Source organism: Coccinella septempunctata, chromosome 2 (assembly GCF_907165205.1).
Source record: "Coccinella septempunctata chromosome 2, icCocSept1.1, whole genome shotgun sequence".
Lineage (NCBI taxonomy): Eukaryota > Metazoa > Arthropoda > Insecta > Coleoptera > Coccinellidae > Coccinella > Coccinella septempunctata.
The window spans coordinates 50,084,535-50,108,876 of NC_058190.1; the positions used below are offsets into that span (position 1 = coordinate 50,084,535).

The window sequence follows — 24,342 nt, forward strand, 5'->3', positions numbered from 1 at the left end:
GTCACCTTTCACGAATTTCCTTGCACAGAGAATGAACTAGTTTTTGAAAAATGGTCCCACTATTATTTGCTAAATGTTGATATCTACATCATGAATGCGGCGGTTCAATTCCAAAGTATTTGGAGGGATTTAAATGAAAATAGTTGATGTTTTTATTTTATATTTTCACTGATATGCATATTTTGTAGTTGTTCAATATGAAACAGTACTTTTTGTATTCCTAATATTATTCATGTGCGATAAATAAGTCTCTCCGTGATGAGCGATACTACTGATAAAAAATAGCCAATGAACAGCAGAGCAAAAGAACCTTCAATATGCGAAAATTTCAATTTGATCGCGCCTTCTTGATTTACGTTGCTATCATCCATCATAGTCACTATTTTTTGTACTTTGGGATCCAAAAAACGATAAACTGCCTGGAATTTATTTCTAATCTGCAAAAATTTGAACGATATTTACAACTTGAATTACGTACCTTTCTTTGCCAATGTGAAGTAATCCCAGATTGCAATACTCTGAGAATAAATATATCAAAACTTGGAGCTAGTTCAGAGCTCTTCCTCAGAAAAAATTCTGTGTATTCCCAATAAATGTCTTCCTTCATTAAATGATAATTTTCAATAACATCCGCCTTCATGAAGTCGTTTATTCCATATGTGCCTGAAAAGTACCATTGTGTTTGTTCAAATTAAACTTATTGATGATTTCATGTGAAAGTTCACAATTTTTTCCATCGACTTACTGTATGGCAAACGTTCCATAAAAAATGCACGATTACTTTGCTTGGATAGAATTCTCAGCTCTTTTTCGGAAGCAGCTGTATATCTTTGAACAATTCGTCCATATGCATCCTGAAAAAAAAGAATAAACAATGGAGGTGCTCAAAAAAGTTAAATCAAGATAAAATGAAAGCAATCTCTGAAACCCCAATTTGAGACTAGGTACTTGAATTATTTCATTATTTTGAATACATTTTTATATGATGACTATGATGATGATTATCTTGACTGTTCATATGTTATACCTATAATGTTATTATTTCGTTTTGTGCTGAGAAATGAGAATTTTGATATCGTGAAAACTTCTACTTAAGATTTTACCTCTTTTATTTCTTTGATAGATAAAATCCAATCTTCAAATAACCCAGAAATTTCAATATTAGATTCAGCTAAGCTCGAAATTGTATCAATAGGGTCTTCATACCTGAAAAAGTCTTGTTTTCGTTTTGTTCTTAATGAAAACAGCACTCACCTCGGCACAGTCATGATGCTTGCTAAACCACTGAAGTAGGCGGAATTCAGTATTAAATAAACTAAAAAAAAAGATGCGAGGACTAATCTTTCAATGATAATGAACGAATTCTTTCTGCCATGAAAAGTTTGACCCAGGGAAATCTTCAGTAGTATCCAAAAAGCATCCAACAAAATAAAAGATGCTCGTTTGTTTGTGTTGCTGTATGAAAATGAACAATAATATATAATTTTAAAATAGCGACTGAACTCACAACTCGTATTCCTTCTGTAGGTGCGAAACTATATGAAATAACAGGAGCACATTGAATACAAAGTTAGCAATTACTAAGATCCATAAAGTTGCTTTATAAGAGAAAAGTGGAGTGAGCCATCCATTCAGAATCCTGAAAAATAAAATTATCCACGAGGTAATAACTGGTTGAAGTTTTCGTCCGATGTATCTGAAACTCTTTTGAATATTATTTATCCATATTCGACATAGGTTTTCATAGTTTTATATTTTGGAAAAGATATTTATATATATATATATATATATATTTAATACTCTCAATTTTCTCTATGTAGTATCAACCAAAAACCTCATCACGTACTTTGGCTTTGGGACCAAGCAAGTTATTCCACTTCTAATATAAGGCATGGACAGGTCCATATAATGATAAACAAATTCCCATATGTAAAATGCAGCTAAAACAAATCTCTCTGAAGTTTGTTTAAATAAGTAATCTAGTTTAAGTAATATTCTAGGGTAACTCACTGAAAGCTATATCAGCTTCATCTCTCAATACCCGACCCATAAGTCCACTTCCTGTCCAATTGGGGTACAATGCACCCCATAATTCCTCTTCGATGTCATTGTAGACGAACTTTGGGGTCAAATTATACAGCCTCGTGAATTCTATCACTAGCTTCAATTCTGTTCCATAATATTCATTTAGCTCGCTGGCCCCACCTAAGAAAATAGGTGAAAATAGATTCCAAATTGAAGCAAGGGCAGTTCCAGCTCTGGCCTCTTATTCTTTTGAAAACTTGGGAGAATTTTTTTTTAATATCGCAACATGATTTTATTTCCCTTTTCAGATGAGAATAAGCTTCAAAGTAGTTTTCTTTGAAACATATGATTTTATATGAACAGACACCTCAAAAAATTTCAAATATAAAATGATGCCCCTACCCCAAAATCACTCCTGAAACCGCCACTGCACTGAGCTCGATGAAATTTCAAGATTTACTTATAACTAGAAGAGTTGATCTTTCAGAATATGCATCAAATTAGATCTAGGATGATTTTTCTTGGAGAAACGCGTGTCGGAAGTTGACCTTTGAAAAATTCTCAAAAAGATGGGGTCTAGTCAATGTCAACCCCCTTGAATTCTTAAATTCATCATAAACTTGATGATTCTTGACTTCTTCTGCTTAAATAGACGGTCTTACCACAGTTTGTATAAGGAGCATAATGGAAGCAAGCCATCCTCAAATACCTCCCTTGCTGATCTCGCAGTTTATCAGGAAACAGATCGTTTCCGAGAAGAAAAGTACCATTTTGGGCTAACCAAGTGTCAACCTGTTCAAACCGGATTCCATCCGCACTTCCTTCGAAACTAGGGGACCAGAATTGAAACTCTTCTGCTGTTTTCTGAACGAGGAAAAGCAAATTCGAGACATAACGAGAACTAGGGAGTTTTCTGAATATTTCATCGTAGTTTTCAATCTTTTCTTCGACAACAATCAGGTATTTTCTTGTGTTAAACCTCACAAGACTATGTTTTATCTTTTCCTCGATAAATTCGAACATAACTGAGGGTTTTTTAGTGTCGATAATGAATCCTCTGCAACCATATTGAAATTTGAAAATAATTTCTTCGATATTCTCCGAAACATCCGTAAGATTCTTACTAATTGACAAGATTATGATTTGGTGATTTCCAGCGTAAGTTAAGGTGCTTTTTTGATCTATAATAAGGAGTACGCAACTATCAGAGTCAAGATACAGTTCTAGAATTAATTCGACTAAATAGGATAGGTATGTTCGCATGAGAAACATTTTCAGGCATTATCAGAAGAGACTTACTGACCGAATGCGACGTTATAAATGTTATTTGTTCTCTCATTACGAATGTACTTTCGTGTGAACGTAAATCGAAATATAATTGAGTTTTGGCCATTTGTGTATAGGGACAAAACAGAAGTTTTGAGTACCCGATAATTGCGTGTTCGAAGTTGATCTCAATAGGACGATAGGAAAATTTAGTGTTTTTAGGGTTGTTGGATCAACAAAGTACTTGAGTTTTATGAAAATAACCCAAGATGAAGATACAGTTATGTATTGATAAAAAGAAATTAAAAAAATGTATAGAAGAGTATCCAAATTTCGGGCAGTTAATTGTCTAGAAGTAAACTCAATGTCGTTCTTATCTGACCTCTGATGTGGAATAGGACGAAGAATTCAAATGAACAATTAAATTTATTATTATTGTTACACTATTTGACTCACGAAGTTTTTTCGAAGGCTAATGATAAAATATTGCTTCCTTCCTATGTATCTGAATTTAAATCGAAAACTGATCTGAAATTTTTAAAGTTGAATGCACTTAAACTGTGGTGTAGATGAGATACTGTATACAGTGTGTTCCAACGCAAGGTTTTTGTACGAAATTCACAGCGATATCAACAAAATGTTATGGTCTGATGCTTAACTTCTCTGCAACCCTCTAGAAGGGAAAATCCCTACTGGTTTCTGCTTCTGAAGAATTGGAAGATTGCTGCTAGCTCACTTTAATCGAAAATCGGCTCCTAACTTGGACCGCCTCAAAAGATGAGACATTTTTTTGAGATGGAATTCGAAAATTGTCTGAAAGCTGAGAGGTGGAAATAAAAAGTAGTAGCCTGCGATGGAAAACACTTCGAATGATCTGTCCTTTCATTTTATAACGTCAATAATACATTGGGTAATATTTCTGATGGCGAATCAGAGATATCTTCATGGAAGCAGAAATAATGGCATCAGGTAATTGAAGGAAATAACAGATTGTAAGACAGTGGCATGGCCATTTTCAAATGGAGAGAACCTTTGAAACTATGGTTCACTCCACCCAAATAAACAAGCTTTGGCAAGCTTGGAGGATTGATTTGAGAAAATGAAAACATGACCCACCCAAAGAGAAATTCTTTCATAGTGGTTTGGAAAAATTGTGCGACTAGTTGAAATGGGTATCTGAAGTGTGAGATTCTGTATACACAGGGTGTCCGGTTGTGATTCTAGAAATCAGACAATGGGATTTCATTTGAACCTTCATCATACGAGAATAGATCCCATTTGGAATCTAAAAAAAACCATTTTCTTCAACTTCGTCCTCAGGAGTCTACACATTTAGACGAAGATATTTTTTACCATCGAGACTATTTTCATTCGTCCATATACGACTAAAATGGGTTCTTGGGTGTTCTGATATCCCAATGTTATGAACTGAATTGATCATTTTATTCATGTATGGTTTTGAAAAATAATATCATTAATTCAGATGGTCAGGTATACTGGGGGGGTCTTATGTGAGCTACCTGGTTGCCAATCCTCGTTACGCATGTATGACGATTTTTAGAAGGTCGGTTCTCCATACATATATCCATCATTTATTTTAGCCTGCAGCTTGATACTTCATTTTCACCGGGAAAATAGCTCAGTTGCATCATAGAGAAATGAAATCGCGGGTGGCATATACGAAGTGTTCTATATTGGGTGTAATCGCTCTCGCTCTGAGTATAGGGCCATGTGACGGTGAGTTGCATTGTTTTTTTATTACAGTAGGGGTGAGTGGATGAAGTAAAAGTTAAATATTTTTATTTTTCATTTATTCTTCAAAATGAATTTTTCTGTTCGATATTATTATCAATTTCTGAAGGAAAATACAGAATAAGTAGAATACGAATTCGAAATTTTCATGACACAGGTAGTTTATAAAAACGAAAAAAAATAATCCCATTCGAATTTTTTGTTGGCTTGCAGTTAAGGGTTAGTATTTTAAAAACAATAGGTGAGCTTGTATCTTAATTACATAGAGGAAATCCTTAGAGGAGGTCGATACTAATTGAAAAATATTTCCATGGAAATAACGTTTTATTGTGCTTGTAATTATTTTGACTGAATATACGAACAATAGACTCTTCTATACTAAAAATAGAAAATACCGATATCCTTCTAGGTGTGAATTATATTAATCTATAGTAATGATGTTCCATCAACTTTGAATATATGTAAGTGGTACAGAATAATTATACATCTAAACAACAATAAATTTTTCACGTTCGTATTTGAACTTGGAACTTTGTATCCGATGAAGTATTAATACCTTAATTGATTTGATGATAGATTTCATTTCCGTGTATATCAATTTAAAAAAAAACTGTTCAAATCCAACAGACTGGTTATTTTTGCCTGTATTTTTCTGATTTTATGGTCTGCATAATGAAAAAATGATTTTTTTAAGGAGAAGGTATTTAGAAGTTGTATGGGAATAAATATACGAGTGAGCCTTATTAATAGTGCATGGAACTATTTATTAGTGACTTCAAGAGTTGTCTCCTCGACTAGTTTTTGTGAGACAAACTCATCAATTTTAGGATTTTCAAGAGCTTAATAGTTATATAGACTGTAGCAGGACTTTTATTCATTTCATTCAGATTGTCTTCCTCAAATTTTCACACCCTGGTTATCGCAAATGTTGCGAAAAAGGTCCTATGTTTTTATGAAATTTTCGACCAAAAATCATGGGATAATAATGGGTAGTTAAGTGTAATTTACTTAGGATGTGAAATGACATGCGGATACTCTATCAGTTTATGAATTCAATTAACCTGTAGATTTGTCGGAAACTACCATAAAATTGAACTAGTATTAACACAAAATTCACTTATCCTTTCCCAAAATCATCATTAGATTTTAGTTGTGTACTACGAACGCTCCACTGATTTTATCCTTGACGGAAATACCAAAAATAAGAGTTCTCGATCAGATCCATCAGACAAGAATACAAACGATTAATTTTGCATTTATATTTCTAGTTCAAGGATGGTAAAATTGATGGTACGGAAGGAATACTGATGGCCAGAAGTCCACTTTCAATGATAACCCTCTACGTAAAGATTCGTAATCAAGCTCAATTAGACGCCTTCATATTGTTCTGGGAAATCTCATTATAATCGAGAATCGTTGAACTTAGACGAAGCGATAATAACTGTCATCCTAAGTTTTCGAAGAAAAAATCTCCGGGAGAACTGTAATTTTGTCATACGTAATTTAATTTGGAATTAAAGTAATTTGATAGGATAATAGTAGGAGTTATTTATTTTTCTTTTCATTATGTTCATTTGATTTTCTTTATTTGTAATATTTTTTAGCACGAGATTCAATTAAAATTGAATTTTGATTTTCAGGTGTCAGGTCAAAAAGACAAACTTTATGTCCACCTAACACAGAATGTCAGCCACTGTCTACTTGTCCAATGCTGAGTAATATACTAAACAACGAATGTGTTCTCAGAAATAGGTATGGTAACAAAAATTGGAATGAATAGCGAAGCTGTTAGTTGTAATTGCTAATGGCTGCTCAAAGAAGACACTAATTTTTGGATTATCTAGATATTACGAGAATCATTGAGTATTATTTGGTCCAATATTTAATCCTAGCATTGCTGCTAGGAAACGCGTAGGGATGCATAGATATTCACACCAAATAAAAACCCAGCTTATAATTTCAATTCACTACACGTTTTCTTGGACCACTGTGCCATATTTTATCCTCAAGTATTCTGGAAGAGGATATGATTCATTAAAACTTCGTGAATCATAATTATATGTTCATGTCATTATTTATGTTGATTTACAACTGCAACGCTTAAGGAAAAACAAATCAATAAAATTATTGTCAGAGTTTGTAGTTCATAAAGAGGACCTTCGTTGATTTCTCCAGGTGATACAGTCATCTAATGTTTATAGATATACAGGGGGTCATTTCTAGATGAACAGACTTTTCTGCCAGGGGAAATCAGTGAAGGGGATATCAACTTTCGTTTGCAATGAAAATGTGTGTTTAAGACTTGTGAAATATCCACACATTCAACAAAAATATGATAACAGAATATGATGACTTTCAGGATAGATAATTTAAGCTGTGGTTATCAAGGATCTGGTCTGGTATGTTGTCCGAACATCCCTTATGATCTCAATAGAATAAACAATGATAGGAGTTACGCTAGGGGTAATACGGTGGATGGAGTTAGATGTGGCTTATCTCAAGTCCTAGGTGAAAGCTATAATGGCATAGGTGCCTATCCTTGGGTAGCTAGAATAGGCTTCAAAAGTGAGTACTCTCTCAATTTCCAAATTTACAGCAATCTCTCCTTCATACACCAATTTTTTTTCAGGTACTTTGACAGGCGAAATCAAATACCCTTGCTCTGGTTCCATAATCAACAATAGAATAATATTGACTGCTGCTCATTGCGCTTTAGCGAAGGCAGAAAACTACAAATTGTAAGCTCAAATGTAGAAAAAGTCGATCAAAAAAAGTCTATATTTTCCATTTCAAGGTTCAATGTCAGGGTTGGTGAATATTCCACGAAAACAGAAATTGACTGTGGTTCTGAATTTTGCGGTTTGCCTGTTCAGGATATGTCCATCAGCCATGTTGTAGTTCATCCAGGGTATGATAAGCGAACTTTCAAAGACAACGTGGCTTTGATTGTTTTGAGAAACAAGATCAATTATACAGGTAACATCCACAACTTGCATATCCAGAGGAAAACCTATAATGTCCAATGTTACGAATTCAGGAATTCTCAATAACGCGATGATTATGAATTTCAGTCTTTTAATAACGTATATTTCGTACAATTCTCTATCCAGTCAATCAGTAAAAATTATTCCCTTTCCCTGCATGTCCGATAGATCTAACCTTGATAAATATTCCAAAGGCAGAGGAAATTATCAATCAGTCGAATCAAATTGTATTTACGAACGCTGAAGTTGGAGGAAACACACATTAGTTCCGATCTGAAATGCTACCTGTCATTGATGTTATTTTTATTATCTGTAATGATCTATATCAAATCCATTACAGTGACTGCACAGCCGATTTGTCTTCCTGATTCCTGGTCCAGCACGAACAACAACGGAATTTTGGTTGGATGGGGAAAAACTGCCATCCAAACAGGTAGAGTATATTGGTGTAATTTAATATCCCATGTAGAAGCAAAAATGGGATTGCATCAGAAGAAAGATGAGTACCTTCAAATTATGAGTGAATAAATCAAATATTCTTTGACGTTTTCAATTTCCTAAACGCCAAAACAAGTAGGTAATGAAAATTATTAAAAAAGGTTTGATCGCTGGGTGTGTTTACAAATAAGCCAGAATGTAAACAAAATAATACAGGTACATTTATATGTAGGCTAGGTAGAATCAGTAATTTTCAGATTTGATAGGCAGAAGGAAGTAACTTGCTCCAACATTGTTACAGCCAACAGCATCAGTCAAGAAAAGCTCTTAAATTCAAGACCCCGACATGGTATTCGGATGTAAATCAAAGATAAAGCTATTTCCATCATTACTGGAGCTATTTTGAAAGGCCAATATAGGTCCTTTATCAAATCCCAATAAAGTGTATAGAGCAGTCATTAATTTTGCTATTTTTGCCACTTTTTAGTCAAAACCAAGAACATTGATTTTTCAGAAACTCCTGACTACCAGCAAGTGCTTCGATTACCCATTATAAGCATCAACAAATGTTACACCGTGTATGGAAAGACATTACCGGTAACAGATGATCAACTATGTGCAGGTGGAGAGTATGGAAAAGATGCATGTAGTGGTTTCGGTGGATCTCCATTATTGGTGCAACAGGGAGACACATATTACCAGGTATTACAATTATTGTTTCATTATTTTTCGCGATCCGGTGTTTTTTTCATTATGACTTCTAACGAAAGATGATATTTCGACTAAAAATCAATTTTTTTCAGGTGGGAATACTTTCATTTGGTTCCGACCAGTGTGGCGCTGGAGGTGTACCAAGTGTCTACACAAACGTCAAAAAATACGTTGATTGGATCAAAGAGAATACACCTGTGATATACGACAACTAGATTGTTCGTATCTTTCCTTAAGAAATACCTCGAATTGTTTTTCAAAATACTTTCAATCAGTATACTTTTAGTGTAAAATTTGTACATAACTAGGTAGAATTTCCTTCCAATTATTTATATCTATGGAGAGAATGAATTGATTCTGTATTTAGTATCTCATTTGCAATAACCATTAGTCGTAGATACATTAATGATTGTTAACATGTTTCTTGTGTTGCATAACCCAAGGAGTTGAATCAATAATTTTGCTAGGTTTCAATTTTGTAAGCGGACGAAGGAAGAAACTATTGGAACTAATAGAAATACCAAAAAAATTACAGAAAGACTAAGACTAAGCCATGCAAGACTACAAAAATCGCAAAATATGGAAATTGTGGGTTTTGAGTGAATAAAAATCGAGAGAAAATGAAAAAATCACTATCTCATATATATATATAGTAATTTTCCAAAAATTGCATATTCGCAATATGATACCTATCTCCTGTTACATTTGTTTGATGGGAATTTCTATCAGAAAACCAGAATTTTGATATGAAAATACAGGGTTTCGAACACTCTTTATCTACTACCTGTAAAATACAAACAAAGCCTAGCTTTCTTCATTTTTCAGAAACTGATGATTTCAACATTCGATATCCCCTGTTGTCTCCAGAAACCTCCATAGCATTGAAAAAATCTAATACGGATTTTCTAATTTTCCGGCTAAAAATGAGCAATAACTCATTCGTTCCTCCCTGTAAAGATAATAACATTCTTATTTTCTTAGTGTCCTAAGATATGGACAGGATAGAAGTTGTTTCGAAATATCCCACAAACGAAAAATTTTATAATTCATTGGCCAATTGCAGTAAATATAAGTAGGCTTTCAAAGTATACTGGGAAATGCCAAAAAAATCGATTTTCTTGCCAATAGTGTCAGAGAACCAAAGGTTTAGTATGAAAACATTGAATAATTTAAATCTAAATCTAAATTTTCGAAATTTGACATATCTCCTGTTACACATTTTGTTGGATCCGTTTGAAATCCTTTGGATCCTTTTAAAATCATAAACCACATTGTTGATTGACATTGATGGCAGTCCGAATTCATCATCAAATGAATGCGTGACTAAGATGTTACTTTATCTTTGGATTCTTCAACATTGATCTTCGAATGACTGTTTTCTTCAAATGAATTTCACTTTATCATTTTGACATTCCAACTCACCTAGCCTTACTAGATCAGCCTTCAATCAATAGACCTGAAGATTAGCTTCACCATTCAGGATATAACTATTGAAAGTTCAACATTTTCTGAATTCTCTGTCATTAATTTATTGTGAAACAGAAAATATTACAGTTTTTATAGGCTCGTCATCAGTGAGTAACTTTTACTCTATAAAATGTTTTTTGAGATTGCATTCCTCGGCATTTATTAGGAAGAGAAGAATTTGATGAACTTCGAAGTCTAGTACCGCCTCGAATTTTTTATTGTGAGTTTTTTGGTCAACTATTACGACGTTATTCGAAATTTGTCGTTATATATTAGGCTTCTCCATAATATTGGTTACTTAGGAGCTGAAGGATATAACAAAGTTGAGTTTGATGGGAAGTGACCCAGTCAAAAAGGACTCTCATTAAACTATCCCAAGCAACCTGTTAGAACCATGATATTTAAGGAATAAATATCCTGTGCTACGTTTCTCACTTGCAAAATTGCTGTCAATTTACTATGGTCGTTGGCAAAATATAAAAAAATTTACACCTAATAGTTCATTGCAACAAAAACACTGTAACCATGTCGAAAAGTGATTCAAATGTTTTTTTGCAAGTATTGCTAAGTGAAACTGTCGTATTTACTTCCGAAAACGTTACTCTGTTCAAGATCGAAATTGCAAAATCTGGGTATCTGCCGAAAAAACTATGACAAGGTTAGCACAATTGTAAAAGAAGTGGTGTAACATTCAATGACCATACATTTAGGCTTCTTCGAGTACTGTGACTGTGAATAATACAATGGAATATTCATATACACTGCTCAACCAATCGTGTATTCCATTTGAAGCCATGGTTATAAAGAAAACATTATTAATTTGAAATTATTTTTTATTTACTTCTTTAATTAATGAGAATATGCTTCAATGATATTTGTGATGAGTACCTATGGTACAAAGTGTTCAGAAAGGCTGTGTTGAAGTGGATATTTTGGATTTTTTCAAAACCGATGGACGAAACTCAGGGATCAATTGTACACTCTTCAAATTTCTGAGGCTTTATGGAATGAAGTACAACAATTGACTTAAGTAAGTACGGAAAGTAGGATGTGACAACTGAGAACAGTAAAAGACTTCACGATAAATGAAGATGAAACACACAATTCAAAATTGAATCTTCGAAATCCAAAATTTTTTTTGGGAAATTATGAATTGAAATTTCAGATACACTTTACTCAACTGTCTTCTGGAAATTTATGTCAGATATCTTTATAAGTATTCCGGTATTTATATTTCATCCATGAATTTCATTTACGATCACAGTTTTATGAACGGTGGATGGTCATTCATTTTTATGAGTAGTGTATCGTGCCGTATACATGGTGTATCTGATTGATTTCCTCCAATCCACATCAATTTACAGGTAAAAACCACTTGAAGTGATATTGACCACTTAAATCAAAGGTCGCTGATTTTTATTATGAATTCATATTTTTTCTGCTCAATTTCAAAATCACCCTGATATGAATCAATCATTGCTAACACGCATTAATTTCGTGAAAAAAATATTGAAGAAATTGAGGTAGGAAGGTGAAACTTGATTGACTTAATGTAGCATTATTCATGCGAAAGATATAATCTACCAATTTCAACTCTGTTCTGCTGTTTCTTCCATATTGAAATACAAGGCATAATCAAAAATTGCCTTCTCTGCTCCTAGAGAAACGTTTGATATCATTTTTCGTTAGATTAATTATTGTATAACACACCGATACTTCTTTCTATTGCTAATCCTACAAAAAAAATTGAGCGGTAAAAAAACAAATTAGATTATATGAATTAACCACTAATTGTATTTCACTCCGCTGAAAATTGGGATTATCTAACTGACCCAATGACATCTAAGATTACGTTTTACGCATTCAGAAATCTTCAGCTTCACACAAATAATCGAAAAACCACAAATTACGTGACTATTTGGAACAACCAAATAAGGAAAAATATTCAAATATTCAGACCAGAACTGATTAGACCGTTGTTCTATCTGGAAAAAGAGAATTTGGATCCAACTCTATTTGGTGCTCCTGGGTAACATTCCAGAATTTTAGAGTTTAACAGCCCCTTTGATGGAATTTTAAAAAGGAGAATGTTAAGAATGTTATTGTGGGTTGAAGGAATACCAATTGCGTGAGAGACATTCGTGTTTTAACATATTTTGTCCAAAAGTCTAAGCAAAAGTATCAAAAACGTTTATTTGCTTATCATTACTTTAGGAATCCATTTCCTGATTTGTATTTTCGTAGTTACCTGGCTCTGTGAATCGGAGAAGGAATCTACCAACAGTGTCCAAAGTGCCTAGAGCTTACTTACCCTAGAAACATTCTCTTGGGTAGCTCTCGAAGTGCTGAAAGCTCCAAGGGGTATTGCTAGGTTTGTGAGGGTTATTGACGACCTCTTTATTAACTGCTTGAGTAGGGCAAAAGTACAATAGATCAACTTGGGCATAGTTCTGGAAGGCTGAACTCTAGCTAACTGACCCAAACGACAATAATTCTCGAATTTGACAGATTCAGAAGACATGTGAAGAATATGAATCGTAGCTGCATCTCAACTCTTCGATAAAAAGGATATACCTTCCTCGAATGTAGGGAGGTAAGGGTTTGAAAAGTTTGGACTACCAACACCATCAAAATAAGGTGATAATAACAGTTAACTGTGGCTGCTTTTTCAGGGATGGACAAGATACCGAAATGTAACCTTTTTTTTCTTATATCAAATTTAGTTCGCTTAATTCGGATAGGTACTTTGTGCAATAATTCGAACACAATAAGGTGAAATCCAACTTAATCCTTCAAATCCTATCAAACCATAGAGCTTCACACCTCAGGGGTTCCCAATGGCTCTAGATCTCCCTGGCGCGAATACGAAGGTATTGTTCTTGGATTACGCGTTATATAAGTTCAATTATGATTTTTCTGTGACGCGGCGCCGTGACAGATCATAATATTCGGTGTGCGGGACCAGTTCGGTCTCAAAAGGTTAAGCAACAGTACTTCTATACTCTTGGCCAGGTACTCTGTTTATACGCGAACCATTCAATATATTATAAGTCGACTCATGATGGAAAGGTTCAGTTTAGGAGTCTATGATTTTCTTTGGAGCTAAGCTGTTATGGTACAAAAATAATTGCTGAGAACTCATTCATTCATTGCTGAATCTCGTTACCGAGGATGAATCTACAAAAAGACTATCGGTGCGATCAAACTTATAATTTCTTAGGGCTACTGGCGACTGTGTGCCCTCCTGTGACTGCAGAGACCCAACCGTGACCTACAGATCCTTTCACACTCCGGGCATGGATGGTCATCAACCAGATATGGCCGCCGCTGTATTCTTCTCGAGTCTCCATTATAGCTATGAACCAAAGACCTCCACTGTGATCTGTCTAACGCTAGTTGTTAAACAGCTTATACTGGCTTCCTGGTTTCCGAGCTCCCTCTGTGAATTCGCCATACAGAGCTATTTTAGCAGTCTTGTACGTTGCATCCTCATAATGTGGCAGCTACATCTGAGTCGGGCCCTCGTTACTTGAGTCTTAACTGTTATACAACTCGCACGCTGCAAGACTTCTGCATTTAAAACTTTGTGCAACCATCTGATCTGCATTATTTGTCTTAGATGACCTTGTTGCGTTAGTTCAATCTGTTTAATATGTCGCCTGTTGGGCGTCCAGCTTTCGCTTCCGTAAAGAAGCATTGGGAGGACCAATGTTTTGTAAAGAGATGTCTTAGTCTTCAGATTGAAGTCGTAATTTTGAAATACTCTGTCCTTTAGCTTCCAGAATAACATTGATGCCGAATTGATACAGTTTTGTGTTTCCGTGTCTAGGTTAGCCTTGGTATTTATGAAGCTTCCCAAGTATTTTAACTGCTTGACCTGTTCTAGAGTTTCATCCTCCAGGCTGATATCTGTAAGAAGGTTTTCTGGCGGACTTACCAGGATTTTGGTTTTGTTAATATTGAGTCTAAGGCCTAAAGCTTCGTAATAATAATAATAATAATAATATTTCTTTATTTCAAGTCAAATCAATATGTACAACATAATATGAGGTGAAATAGTGTCAATGATTCCGTAAGGTTTACACCTCACTTTTCAGGAGGTGGCTATGAAGACATCCTTTCTCCACAGAAGGGAACGAGCGAGCACCAGATTCTGCTTTGACGAACAGTTCAGAATAAATTTTTTTTATAGAGATCAATGGTCTACACCAAACAGGCTTCTTGCACCTGAAGGTCTCACTTGGTTCATAGTACAGGACAGCTCTGCCTGAGCTGGGCTCTGGAAACGCTGTGAAAGTTATTTGGTGTTTGTCACAGACAGGGGTACCTAGAAACGAGCCTTCTTATTGAGAGACCAACCTCTAAACCTGGGTCAAAAAACTCCTGGTGTGCTGACTGGATGGCTCCTTGTGCCACTGGCACAGGAGCACTGATGAAACTGTTGAACAGCCTCTATTCTTACGGTGAGAGGGATTCCTCATAGTCGACTTGTGGCATTTATATCGACGTGGCTCAAGGTGTGAGTGTCTTCAATTGAGTTTAGGTTCCTAATGTCCTTTAATCCAATTCATTTTTTCGAGTTTGAGAGCCATAAACTCAATAATATAAGTATGCTTGGAAATAGAGGGAAAAAACATTTTTCCAGATGGAGAATGAGCAGCGATGTTGCACCTGGATGGATCCCAATTTTGGGTATAGACTCAAGCAGCTTTCTGACCTTCATAATCTTTGTCACTGCTTTCAACATTTTCCGTACTGAATTCTAAAAAATATATTCGTCCAAAGGTCAATTTTTTTGGGGATTCGTTTGGCCTGAAGAAAGGCATCTTGAAAATCCCAGAGACCTATTCTTGAACAACGCGGATGACGTATACGTTCTTGGGATCGACTCAAAGTGGTGGTGTCCTTTCCTTTCACTTCTCACTTTCCCTCTCTGCCGCGACTGGTAAATTTTGCGCGCGCACTTCATTCTTGTCAGGTATTCTATGACCCCGACATGCAGTACTAACGTAGAAATTAATTGTAACTCATTCAAAAATTATATTTCTTAAGCAAATTGACAGTTTATCGGGCAGACATTCAAGTGACCACGTAGAGACACAACGTCTCTCTGCCAACCTCTCTTCATACGCTATCGGAAGGCGCGACTCTAAAATTTGAATTTGCCGCGACTTTTAAGCCGTCTTAATTTCGTACTTAAGGCCGAAAATGACTTAAATTCTCTTTTTAACGAACTCAAGAGTGCTCACATTTTTAGCGTATTAAGTGACAGTGACTGTGATAACTCGATACTGTGGGACTTTTTGGATTAACAAGAGATTTCGGTGAGTATTTCGCTTCAAGGCGATCTGTCTCGAGCAGAGATAATTCTCATTGTTCAACACGAGATTTTATTGGAAAGTATAAGTGAAGTGAAAGGGAAATTGATTTTAAAGTTATTCCGACTAGATCGTGTTCCGTAATGTTATCGTAAATGAAACTGCTGTTACTTATTGCCGTCTGAGATAACGATTGTCTCGAATCCAAGAAATCATTCTGTTCCTGATAGAATAATCCTCGCTACAGCTCTCTTTCCAATTCTACAGGCAAAATTTCCAAAAAGACCACCGGAAAACCACGAGAAATGAAGCAGCAATTATGTAATATGTTTCATCAGTTGATGTGTTTTTATAATTTAAGTACTATGATTTTATTGGTGCAACTTTCTTCTTGTCGTCTGCCGATGTCTCCAAATCTCCATTTCTTTTTATTTTAAGGCATTATGAGATGTTATTCATGATCACCCTTCACTTCCAGTTAATTTTAATAATCGCATCTAGAAGAAAAAATTCTGATACCAATCTATTGAAAGCTGATTTTGTAGAAGTTTTTGATTCAATTTTTAATTAAAACCTATTCATAAAAACCATATAGCAGTTATATCAATACACCAAAAGTTTATGCAGAAAATAATCTCCTGTCATCAAGTTCAAGAGACAGAAAGGGTTGGAAAAGATTTTGTAGATGTTTTGGCACTTCTGAACTCCTTGTCGATAAAAGTATGGTATATGTTCTCACTGAATAAATTGCCATCACTAATAAGAAAAAAATAGTTGATGGCATATCTAAAGACACGTTTCCTTTTGGTGAGAAATGATTTTCATTTCATCAATCAAGAGACAATTCAAATGTGTAACTGGGCAATGCAGTTGCAGTAAAAACACATTTTTTCTCAATCAAGCTACGCTGTTTCCTCAAGTCTCATAACTGGGATAACAACTAAATAAAATGTTGTAATACTCATTTTACTGTAATTCCTTGATTCTGCTCCGGCCGTTACGATGCAAATTTTTCTCATTTGCAAATTAAATAATACGTTATCTGTATTTCTAATCCGCAAGTTTATGACGATATTTTATGAATATCGTTATAGAAAATCGAAAACCTCTGACGCTTCCAAGTCCACAACATAAAAAGCACCCTATTATGTTTCTGATTTCGAAAGAACTAACGTATAACTAGTGCCATCAAAAATTTTTTCATTGGACACGTTTCATACAAATCTTCATTGATTATACTACATTTAATTACAATATTCCATGCTGTGATTTACCCAATTTCCTAATATTTTACTGTCAAATCCATGTATTAACGACCTTATAATAATACCATGGATCTGCCATAGAATAAATTGGAAATTACTCAATTCTGATTGCCTAGATTGATGCAACTGTTAATGGTAGGTAATGACCCACTGAAATTATCCATTATGAACACTACTGTTTGCGTGATCTCTTCTTTAATCTCAAAAAGGTTATAAAATATTGGCCTGTAAGTGGTTTGAAAATTATTAATTTTCCGGTTATTGTCCATTCTTTTGCACTCCTCATATTTGAGGCAGATTTTTTACTTATTCTGCACGATATCTGGTTAAACTGTATTCACCTCACAATAACGTTCGAAACCCCATATAGAATATGAGTCAGTTTCTGCGAGCAACGTCCAATTTTACCACAACGAAGAACAATAACCATTTCCACATTCCGAACAAATTTTTTAACGAATTCGTCTAATAACCCAAAGAACTGTAATCCTGCTATGCTTTATTGGTGTTTAGATTTACACCTATTATAAACAGTGGCAAAACAAAAGGAGATTACGCAACAGTAGATATACGACAAACAATACCAGTAATCGTTATAAGAAACGTTCATTGTTTTTCAATTTCCAAGAGCGAAACTAATCTAACGAGTGTATCAACGTAGGCTGTCCAACTCCCTTCGAAAATTCGTGTAAGTACGATGATCCAGGACGCAGATAATGCAGCAACCGAAGTTTCGTTGTCGGTTGAAAAAAATCGGAACGGTTCCAATTTTTTCATCTAGCTAACCGGATTCGACGTCTATTGTTCTCTTGACGCTAAGCCCGTTCTCGTGCCGGCAGATTTTATCGGTCGATACAGATTGCATTCCGTTTCCATGACATATTTCCTTCGTATTGGTTTTATTGTTACTTTTGTTTCTATTTTGAAAGGAATAATGATAATTTCGTATCGAGGTAATTAGTGATTGTGTATTTTTAATCGACTGGCCAGGCACTTGAGATCTTGTCTCTTAGGAGATAAGAGATTTCAGTAGATATATACAAGTGAATGCTTAAGGTGTGTTGCTTGATTTTTCCCTTGATTTGGTGCAATTTTTCGGGTCGAGGTTTTTACATTGGAACAAACTGATCATCATTTAGATGTACTCAAAATTTGTTATTCTCTTTCGGCTTTGTTTCCACGATAAAAAAATTTGTCAAATGCCTCAGTTACAATCCTCGAAATTCATCGAAGTTTCACACCATTTGCAGAAATTCAAGTTTAATTCGAACAAGGATTGAGTAATCAAGAATCTAATTCAATTATTGTACAGTGCGATGTCACAATGGCAAAAGACATTGACCATACATAAAAACACATTGGAATCTCATTGAGCGCTTCATTGTGAATTCCTTCTTTCCATCTAACCTAGTTTTCTTAATTCGAATACACATCTTCATTAAAATATCAATTATCTTCTACCGACCAGCTTCGTTTTACGCTATAATCAGCTGTACAGAGTGAGCATTGACATAGATTACCATCGATTTCGATAACCAAAGGATATCGTTTTAATACCGACTCCACAGCTATGAGAAATCAGATTCACACTTTGCAATTACTAGAGATAAACGACTCTTCTTCATAGGATCACATTCTCTTTAAGAAATTGATTTTTGTCGGAACCAGTTAGGAAGGACGATAGAAAATTGCTATTTTTGTACGGTGGAAAGTTCAAATCGAAAAACACGGGAGTTTTAAACGGACTATTAACAGCATTTGTCGGTTCATATCAAATAGAAAGTGTCTGAACGATTTCAGACTATTATGGACGGATGCGCATCTTCGCGCCATGATGGTACGTGAGTTTTACGGAAATAAGAGTGGTTAATTATGTTTTCTACCGGCATATACTTCCTGAGTTATGTTTATCGATACATCCAATCGATTTCGTTTTCGTTTTATGAATAGATCCCTGGTTTTCAATACGTTTATCACCTTGTCAATAAAGTGTCAGAAGTTTTTTGAATTTCTTTCTCGTTTTTTCAATTTTCTACTAAATAACCACTGGTATATCTATGGGAGACATGATTCCCCAACAGGAGGGTCCTGTAGCGTTCCTCGAACAATTGAAGAACAGAAGAATTATCACTTGGAAGACTGGACCTGGTCCAAAGACCCTCCCAGTCAAAAGCAAGATTTGGCTATTATTAATTTACTATTGAAGGCATTTCTAACGACGAGGTTGATCCTCCACCAAGATCAGCAGAAGGTTTTTGACGCAGAGATGATATTCCTCCCAGTGCACTTGCGAAGGACAAGTTATTTATGTATTTTTTTCTTCATTCATCATCAAGTCTTCGAATAAGTTTTGATAAAAACTTATCATTAACTAGCCCACTATACTCAAAGAACCAGCTCTACTGTTATTTATGGGAGCAAAATTGATAGAAGGGAGGCCACTTGGGTGCACTTCTGGTGATCTACGAACAGCCAGCAGGCTCACAAAGTCATAGTACCGAACAAAATTTTTATTATGGCACAGACGTCATTTTCCCAAAGTTTCTGGTTTCCAGATACCCGAATAACCAGTATCGAATGGAAGCAATATCGAAAAATCGTGGTGACCTTTTCTCCTCATGATTTAATGTGAGTCCACAGCCCGCGGCGTCTAATTCGTCTAAAACTTATTTATTTTACTGGTTTTGACGACACAGCCTTGAACGCAGTCGCTAATACCTGACACCAGGTGGTATATCGATAGACAGTATGTCATCTATAATGGTGATACCGCCGAAAAAGCGGGAAATTACAGGGAATCCTGGCTAAAGGTGAGACAAGTCACACGGTATGGAAATGCTCCGTTTGGTTGGAGCTGGAAAGTCCAAAATACGTCCTAAATCGGAATATGTTATTAGGTTCGGTCGTTTTTATGATGACCTGTGAAAGTTATTCCGACGTTGCGCAATTCTGCGGATGAATATTCATCCAGAGTCAAAATGTCGTCTACCTTTGAAGACATTTCAGATTCGGCACATTACATATTTGATTAAATCTATATCATTGTCAAACACTTCGGAAGCTCAAAGAAATTTCGATTTTTATATGTTACTTTCAATCAATAATTTCCGAATTATTATGGAGAGAAGAGAGAAGGAGAACGATCGCCGTACTAAAAATGTGTCGCCGAAAACGGGGAACGTAGGCTAGGAGTCGCTGCGATCGCTACGTTTATCTATAAGGGGTGGAGCAAAGATTATAGAGTTAGGAAGATAGGAAACAGCCTCATATCGCTAGTACTAAAAAGCAAAGATTATAGAGTTACTCTATAATCTTTGGGGTGGAGATTTTAGCGTCAATTTTAAATGAACAGCCTTCATTTTATTTTAGGTTAACGTGTCATCGTGGTTTTTCTGATGATATTTTATATACCTTTCTTCAAATCTGTATTGAATATGAGTTCTCTGAATTATATGCAATAAAATACAAGTCATATTATAAAGTGGACTATGTTATGAGCTTTATTCAGTCATAATAAATGACGAAATCAATGAAATTAAAAGAAATCCCTGATCAAAAAAATTTTACCCACGTTTGTTTATCATTGTTTATTGAAAAGAGGTATGTTAGTTGGTTTACTGTAATCTTCAAAATTATATAAATTCGCAGTGAGGAGTAGTACACATCAAGACAACAAAAGGTAGCAATCTCAGATTTAAAACTTAGGTATTAGAGTAGATTCTGTTTCCAATACTCAGCTGAGAACCGTTATGAACGATATATTATGTTATGACAACAAAATTCTTCAAGAATATCTACATACTTCTGAACCATGTAGTTTTATTGGTTAGAAATTCGTATTCAGAAGAGTCCACTTCTCACGAGGATGACAATTCCGATTTCGTTCATAATGAATCCATCATCTTTTTGATATCTTCATCGCAAAAGTGCTCTTGACACACTAATTGATTCCGAGTCGATTCTCGAGGTAAGGTTTTTTCCAATTTTCTCTCAAAAATACACTCGGAAATTTTATTCTCCTTTTCTTTCCGATGCCAAAACACTCTTACACTAGCGCACTCTTCAACATTTCACCATGGTTGTTCTCTTATCAAAAATTGAAAACAATAATACTCGAATCATCTGTCATCAGGAAGACAATTCACTCAGCCAACTACAATTAGTTTAAATCAAAATTTCGCCATCCCGTGATGGCCAGCGCACCTGTTGGCAAAAGCATGAACTACCCTATTGGTACATATTTTAGGGGACAAAAAATCTATGGTCTCAAAGCAGCGATCGTTCTCCTTCTCTCTACTCTCCATAAAAATACCCAATTTTTCGAATTTTACAGATCATTTTTTTATTTTTGAACAAAAACTCGAAATAGGCGCATTATACGAGAAAAAATGAAAAATCCATTAGAATCCAACTTAGTTTCAACAGTTGGGTTCTTTGAATTTTTGGTATCAACAGCCTGTATCCTTCGAACCGAGCCATTTCGGAAAAAATGGTGAAGGAAAAAAGTGTTTCCTTAGACCTCAAGAATCTACTCTTGAAATATTTGTACGAGTCAAAGATTCACCCAGTATAAGTAAGCAATAAAATTTAGTTTCCATAAAAAAGCGAACCATTAGCATTCTCCATGTTTCATTTCTTACTGGAAATAACTATATTGAATTAGAAAATCGAATATTATTTCGAGATCACAAATTTCTTTCCAACCATAGGGAAATTAGATCGGCATTTTTAACTGGACGAATTCTAATCGGTAATTTGTTTCAGATATTTAGATTTTATCAGTCTCATTACTTAAGGAAAAGCAAACGATCTCCAATTCAATTTCACGAATATAATTGATCTCAATGTAGCAACCATTAACGCAAACTTCATTAACAATGATGCAAAACAGAGAAAGGCAAACTATGTTTACTTTCGTTCGGAAATGATCCCTGTCCACATCTTCAATCTGTGGTTTCTTTAATAGAATTGAACAGATGATATTGAACCATTCTTCTTCAGCGGAAAGAAATTAGCCAAACAAGAACACATGATAGAACATAGGGAAAAATGAGATGTAAAAAAAGTGGAAGTCCTAAATTGAAACCTTGAGAAAAGCTATATATCTAATCTAGAGTGTATTTAATATCGTTGTTTTGGTTTGTACAAAGATCTTTTGAAGAGATTCGACAATATCCACTAACCGCCTCGGTAAAATAGTGAACATGCCATTCCCCCGTTTCACTAGCCCATTCATCAATTATTCCTGACAAATAAGCCGATTTTTTATGCATACAGATGGCAAGTTCTCACTTCCCAATCTCCAGACTTGACTGAAATTTATCGATTTCGATTGTATCGATAGGGATTTGCATTCATTTGGCGTACTGAATCATCCTCGTAGAAAAAATTCAGATTGGTTCAAGTGGAGATGGGCATTTCATTAATTCGCTTTTCGACGTAGCTCTGAGGCCTATCTTTCACCTTACCTTGGCCCCAGACACCGAAATAAAGGTCCACCTGAGAATATCCTGAATTTTATTTCACGAAAACAATATTCTAATTTTTAATCCCGCTTCAAAGATTTTTTTGATCGCGCGTTACTAACTATCTATAATATGATATATTTGTCATTAAATGTGAGGATACTTGCTTCTTATTATTATCACAATTAGATCTAAAAGAGCTTTGAATTTATGTGTCTCTTGTTCGACAGACATTTTTCGAAAAATAAAGGATTTGGCGGTTTAGAGAATTTGATTTTAAATGTTCTTCATTGTGAATAATCAATAATAATCTGGCAGCAATGGTTTAGAGGAAATATGCCTTGTTAGGTAAGCTGACTCTTCGTATATCTCATAAAAACGCCTTCGCGATCAGCGTTTCAAGTGTTACTCTTCAGTTCTTCACCTTCGGGTATCAAAGAAATCAACGTAACATTAGTGTCCTTTGAGAAGTCACCATAGCCATCAATTCAAGTACACCACTGAATGGTGTGTTGATAAATTGGAAAGTTCACGGCTTCAATCATGAAAATAAGGTGTAATTTAATTATCACCACAATTAGATTGCTCAATCGGTGATAAGTGGCATTGTTTGAAAATAAGAATGTTGAATTCAAGAACATCCGAACGCAATTCAGAGAAAACTCGATGAAAACCGTTCATTCGAAGTGTGGGAAGATTGTCTAGAGCCATTGTTTAGGCTGAATTTTTTTCAAGAAGGTTACTGCAATGGATAAGTAACATGCAGGAAGGAATGGAATGCAATTATAAGAATACATCTACTTCTAAGGGTACAATCAATGACTTAATGATATAAGGTCTTTACCTCAAGTAGTTTCAATAAAAACAAATGACCTAGAATAAAAGTTCAAGAGATTTGGGCCAGGGAAACTTGCAGGCAAACGAGTGGGACTACCAGTTACTGCTGGTGTCCTTTCGACACTATTTTTATTATTATGGGTGAATATTGATGGTCATTCAGGTCTTGAATATTTCGTAAATATTCGGCGTTGGTTCTTTATTTATTGCAGACCCTGTACTGTATGCTTGATATGATTTTTGGAAGTTGATCAACCTAACATTTTAACACAGTTTAAGAATACCACCAAACATTTCTAATTTGTTACATATAGTTGGTGACTTATTTATATACTTTAGTTTGTATGTTTGTTTCATTATCTTCTCTCAGATTTTCATGGAAAAGAATTCCCACTTAAAGCAATAATTTTAAATGCATTTGTGCATTTCGCCCAATAACTATTATTGAATATAATAATATCTTTTCGAATTATCTGCCAATCAATCCAGCTAGATCCTTCTACGCCTATATTTCTCTTGATTGATCTCACATTCTGCAAGTTTCACCATTGTCATTGAATAATAACAACCTTCGTTCCATTTGAACACGAGAAAATTATTCACTGTAAGCATGCTAACTGCTATTATCGACAATAACTATGTGAAAAAAACTGAAATATTCCGATAGCGGTTTAACTGTTACACACCTGTCTGCAAGATATACCGTTTTATTTGGTTGTCATAACCGCTCAAAAAAAGTTTGAGCGGTTCAAACTCATCTCGTACACTGAAACATTTTCTTTCGATCTAGTTCAAAATCGATTCGTTATCCTCA

General features: G+C 35.0%; 3 protein-coding genes across 5 annotated transcripts in view; 2 read left to right on the plus strand and 1 right to left on the minus strand.

Annotated features, from left to right (window-relative positions):
- Positions 1 to 223: 223 nt before the first annotated feature.
- On the minus strand, positions 224 to 3,364 carry LOC123307180 (probable glutamate receptor). Its single transcript, XM_044889397.1, has 10 exons — positions 3,325 to 3,364; positions 2,688 to 3,248; positions 2,011 to 2,205; positions 1,847 to 1,940; positions 1,508 to 1,639; positions 1,255 to 1,455; positions 1,104 to 1,206; positions 746 to 854; positions 479 to 663; positions 224 to 419 (listed from the first exon to the last, which is right to left on the minus strand). The coding sequence occupies exons 1-10, from the start codon at positions 3,362 to 3,364 to the stop codon at positions 231 to 233; spliced, it is 1,809 nt and encodes a 602-aa protein (XP_044745332.1). The 3' UTR covers positions 224 to 230.
- A 1,509-nt stretch (positions 3,365 to 4,873) lies between these two features.
- LOC123307241 (CLIP domain-containing serine protease 14D-like) lies at positions 4,874 to 9,590 on the plus strand. Its single transcript, XM_044889471.1, has 8 exons — positions 4,874 to 5,028; positions 6,684 to 6,795; positions 7,403 to 7,608; positions 7,673 to 7,781; positions 7,838 to 8,019; positions 8,368 to 8,460; positions 8,980 to 9,167; positions 9,269 to 9,590. Exons 1-8 carry the CDS (start codon positions 4,950 to 4,952, stop codon positions 9,389 to 9,391), a joined length of 1,092 nt encoding a protein of 363 aa, XP_044745406.1. The 5' UTR covers positions 4,874 to 4,949; the 3' UTR covers positions 9,392 to 9,590.
- Positions 9,591 to 15,599: 6,009 nt separating this feature from the next.
- The window catches only part of LOC123307314 (A disintegrin and metalloproteinase with thrombospondin motifs 16), a 47,418-nt gene continuing 38,675 nt past the window's right edge, over positions 15,600 to 24,342 (plus strand). For 2 of the 3 annotated variants that reach the window (XM_044889567.1, XM_044889570.1), the window contains exon 1: positions 15,600 to 15,967. The gene's annotated coding sequence lies outside the window, so the exon portion shown is untranslated. The remainder of the gene's footprint in view (positions 15,968 to 24,342) is intronic. The other variant, XM_044889568.1, reaches the window with a different exon arrangement.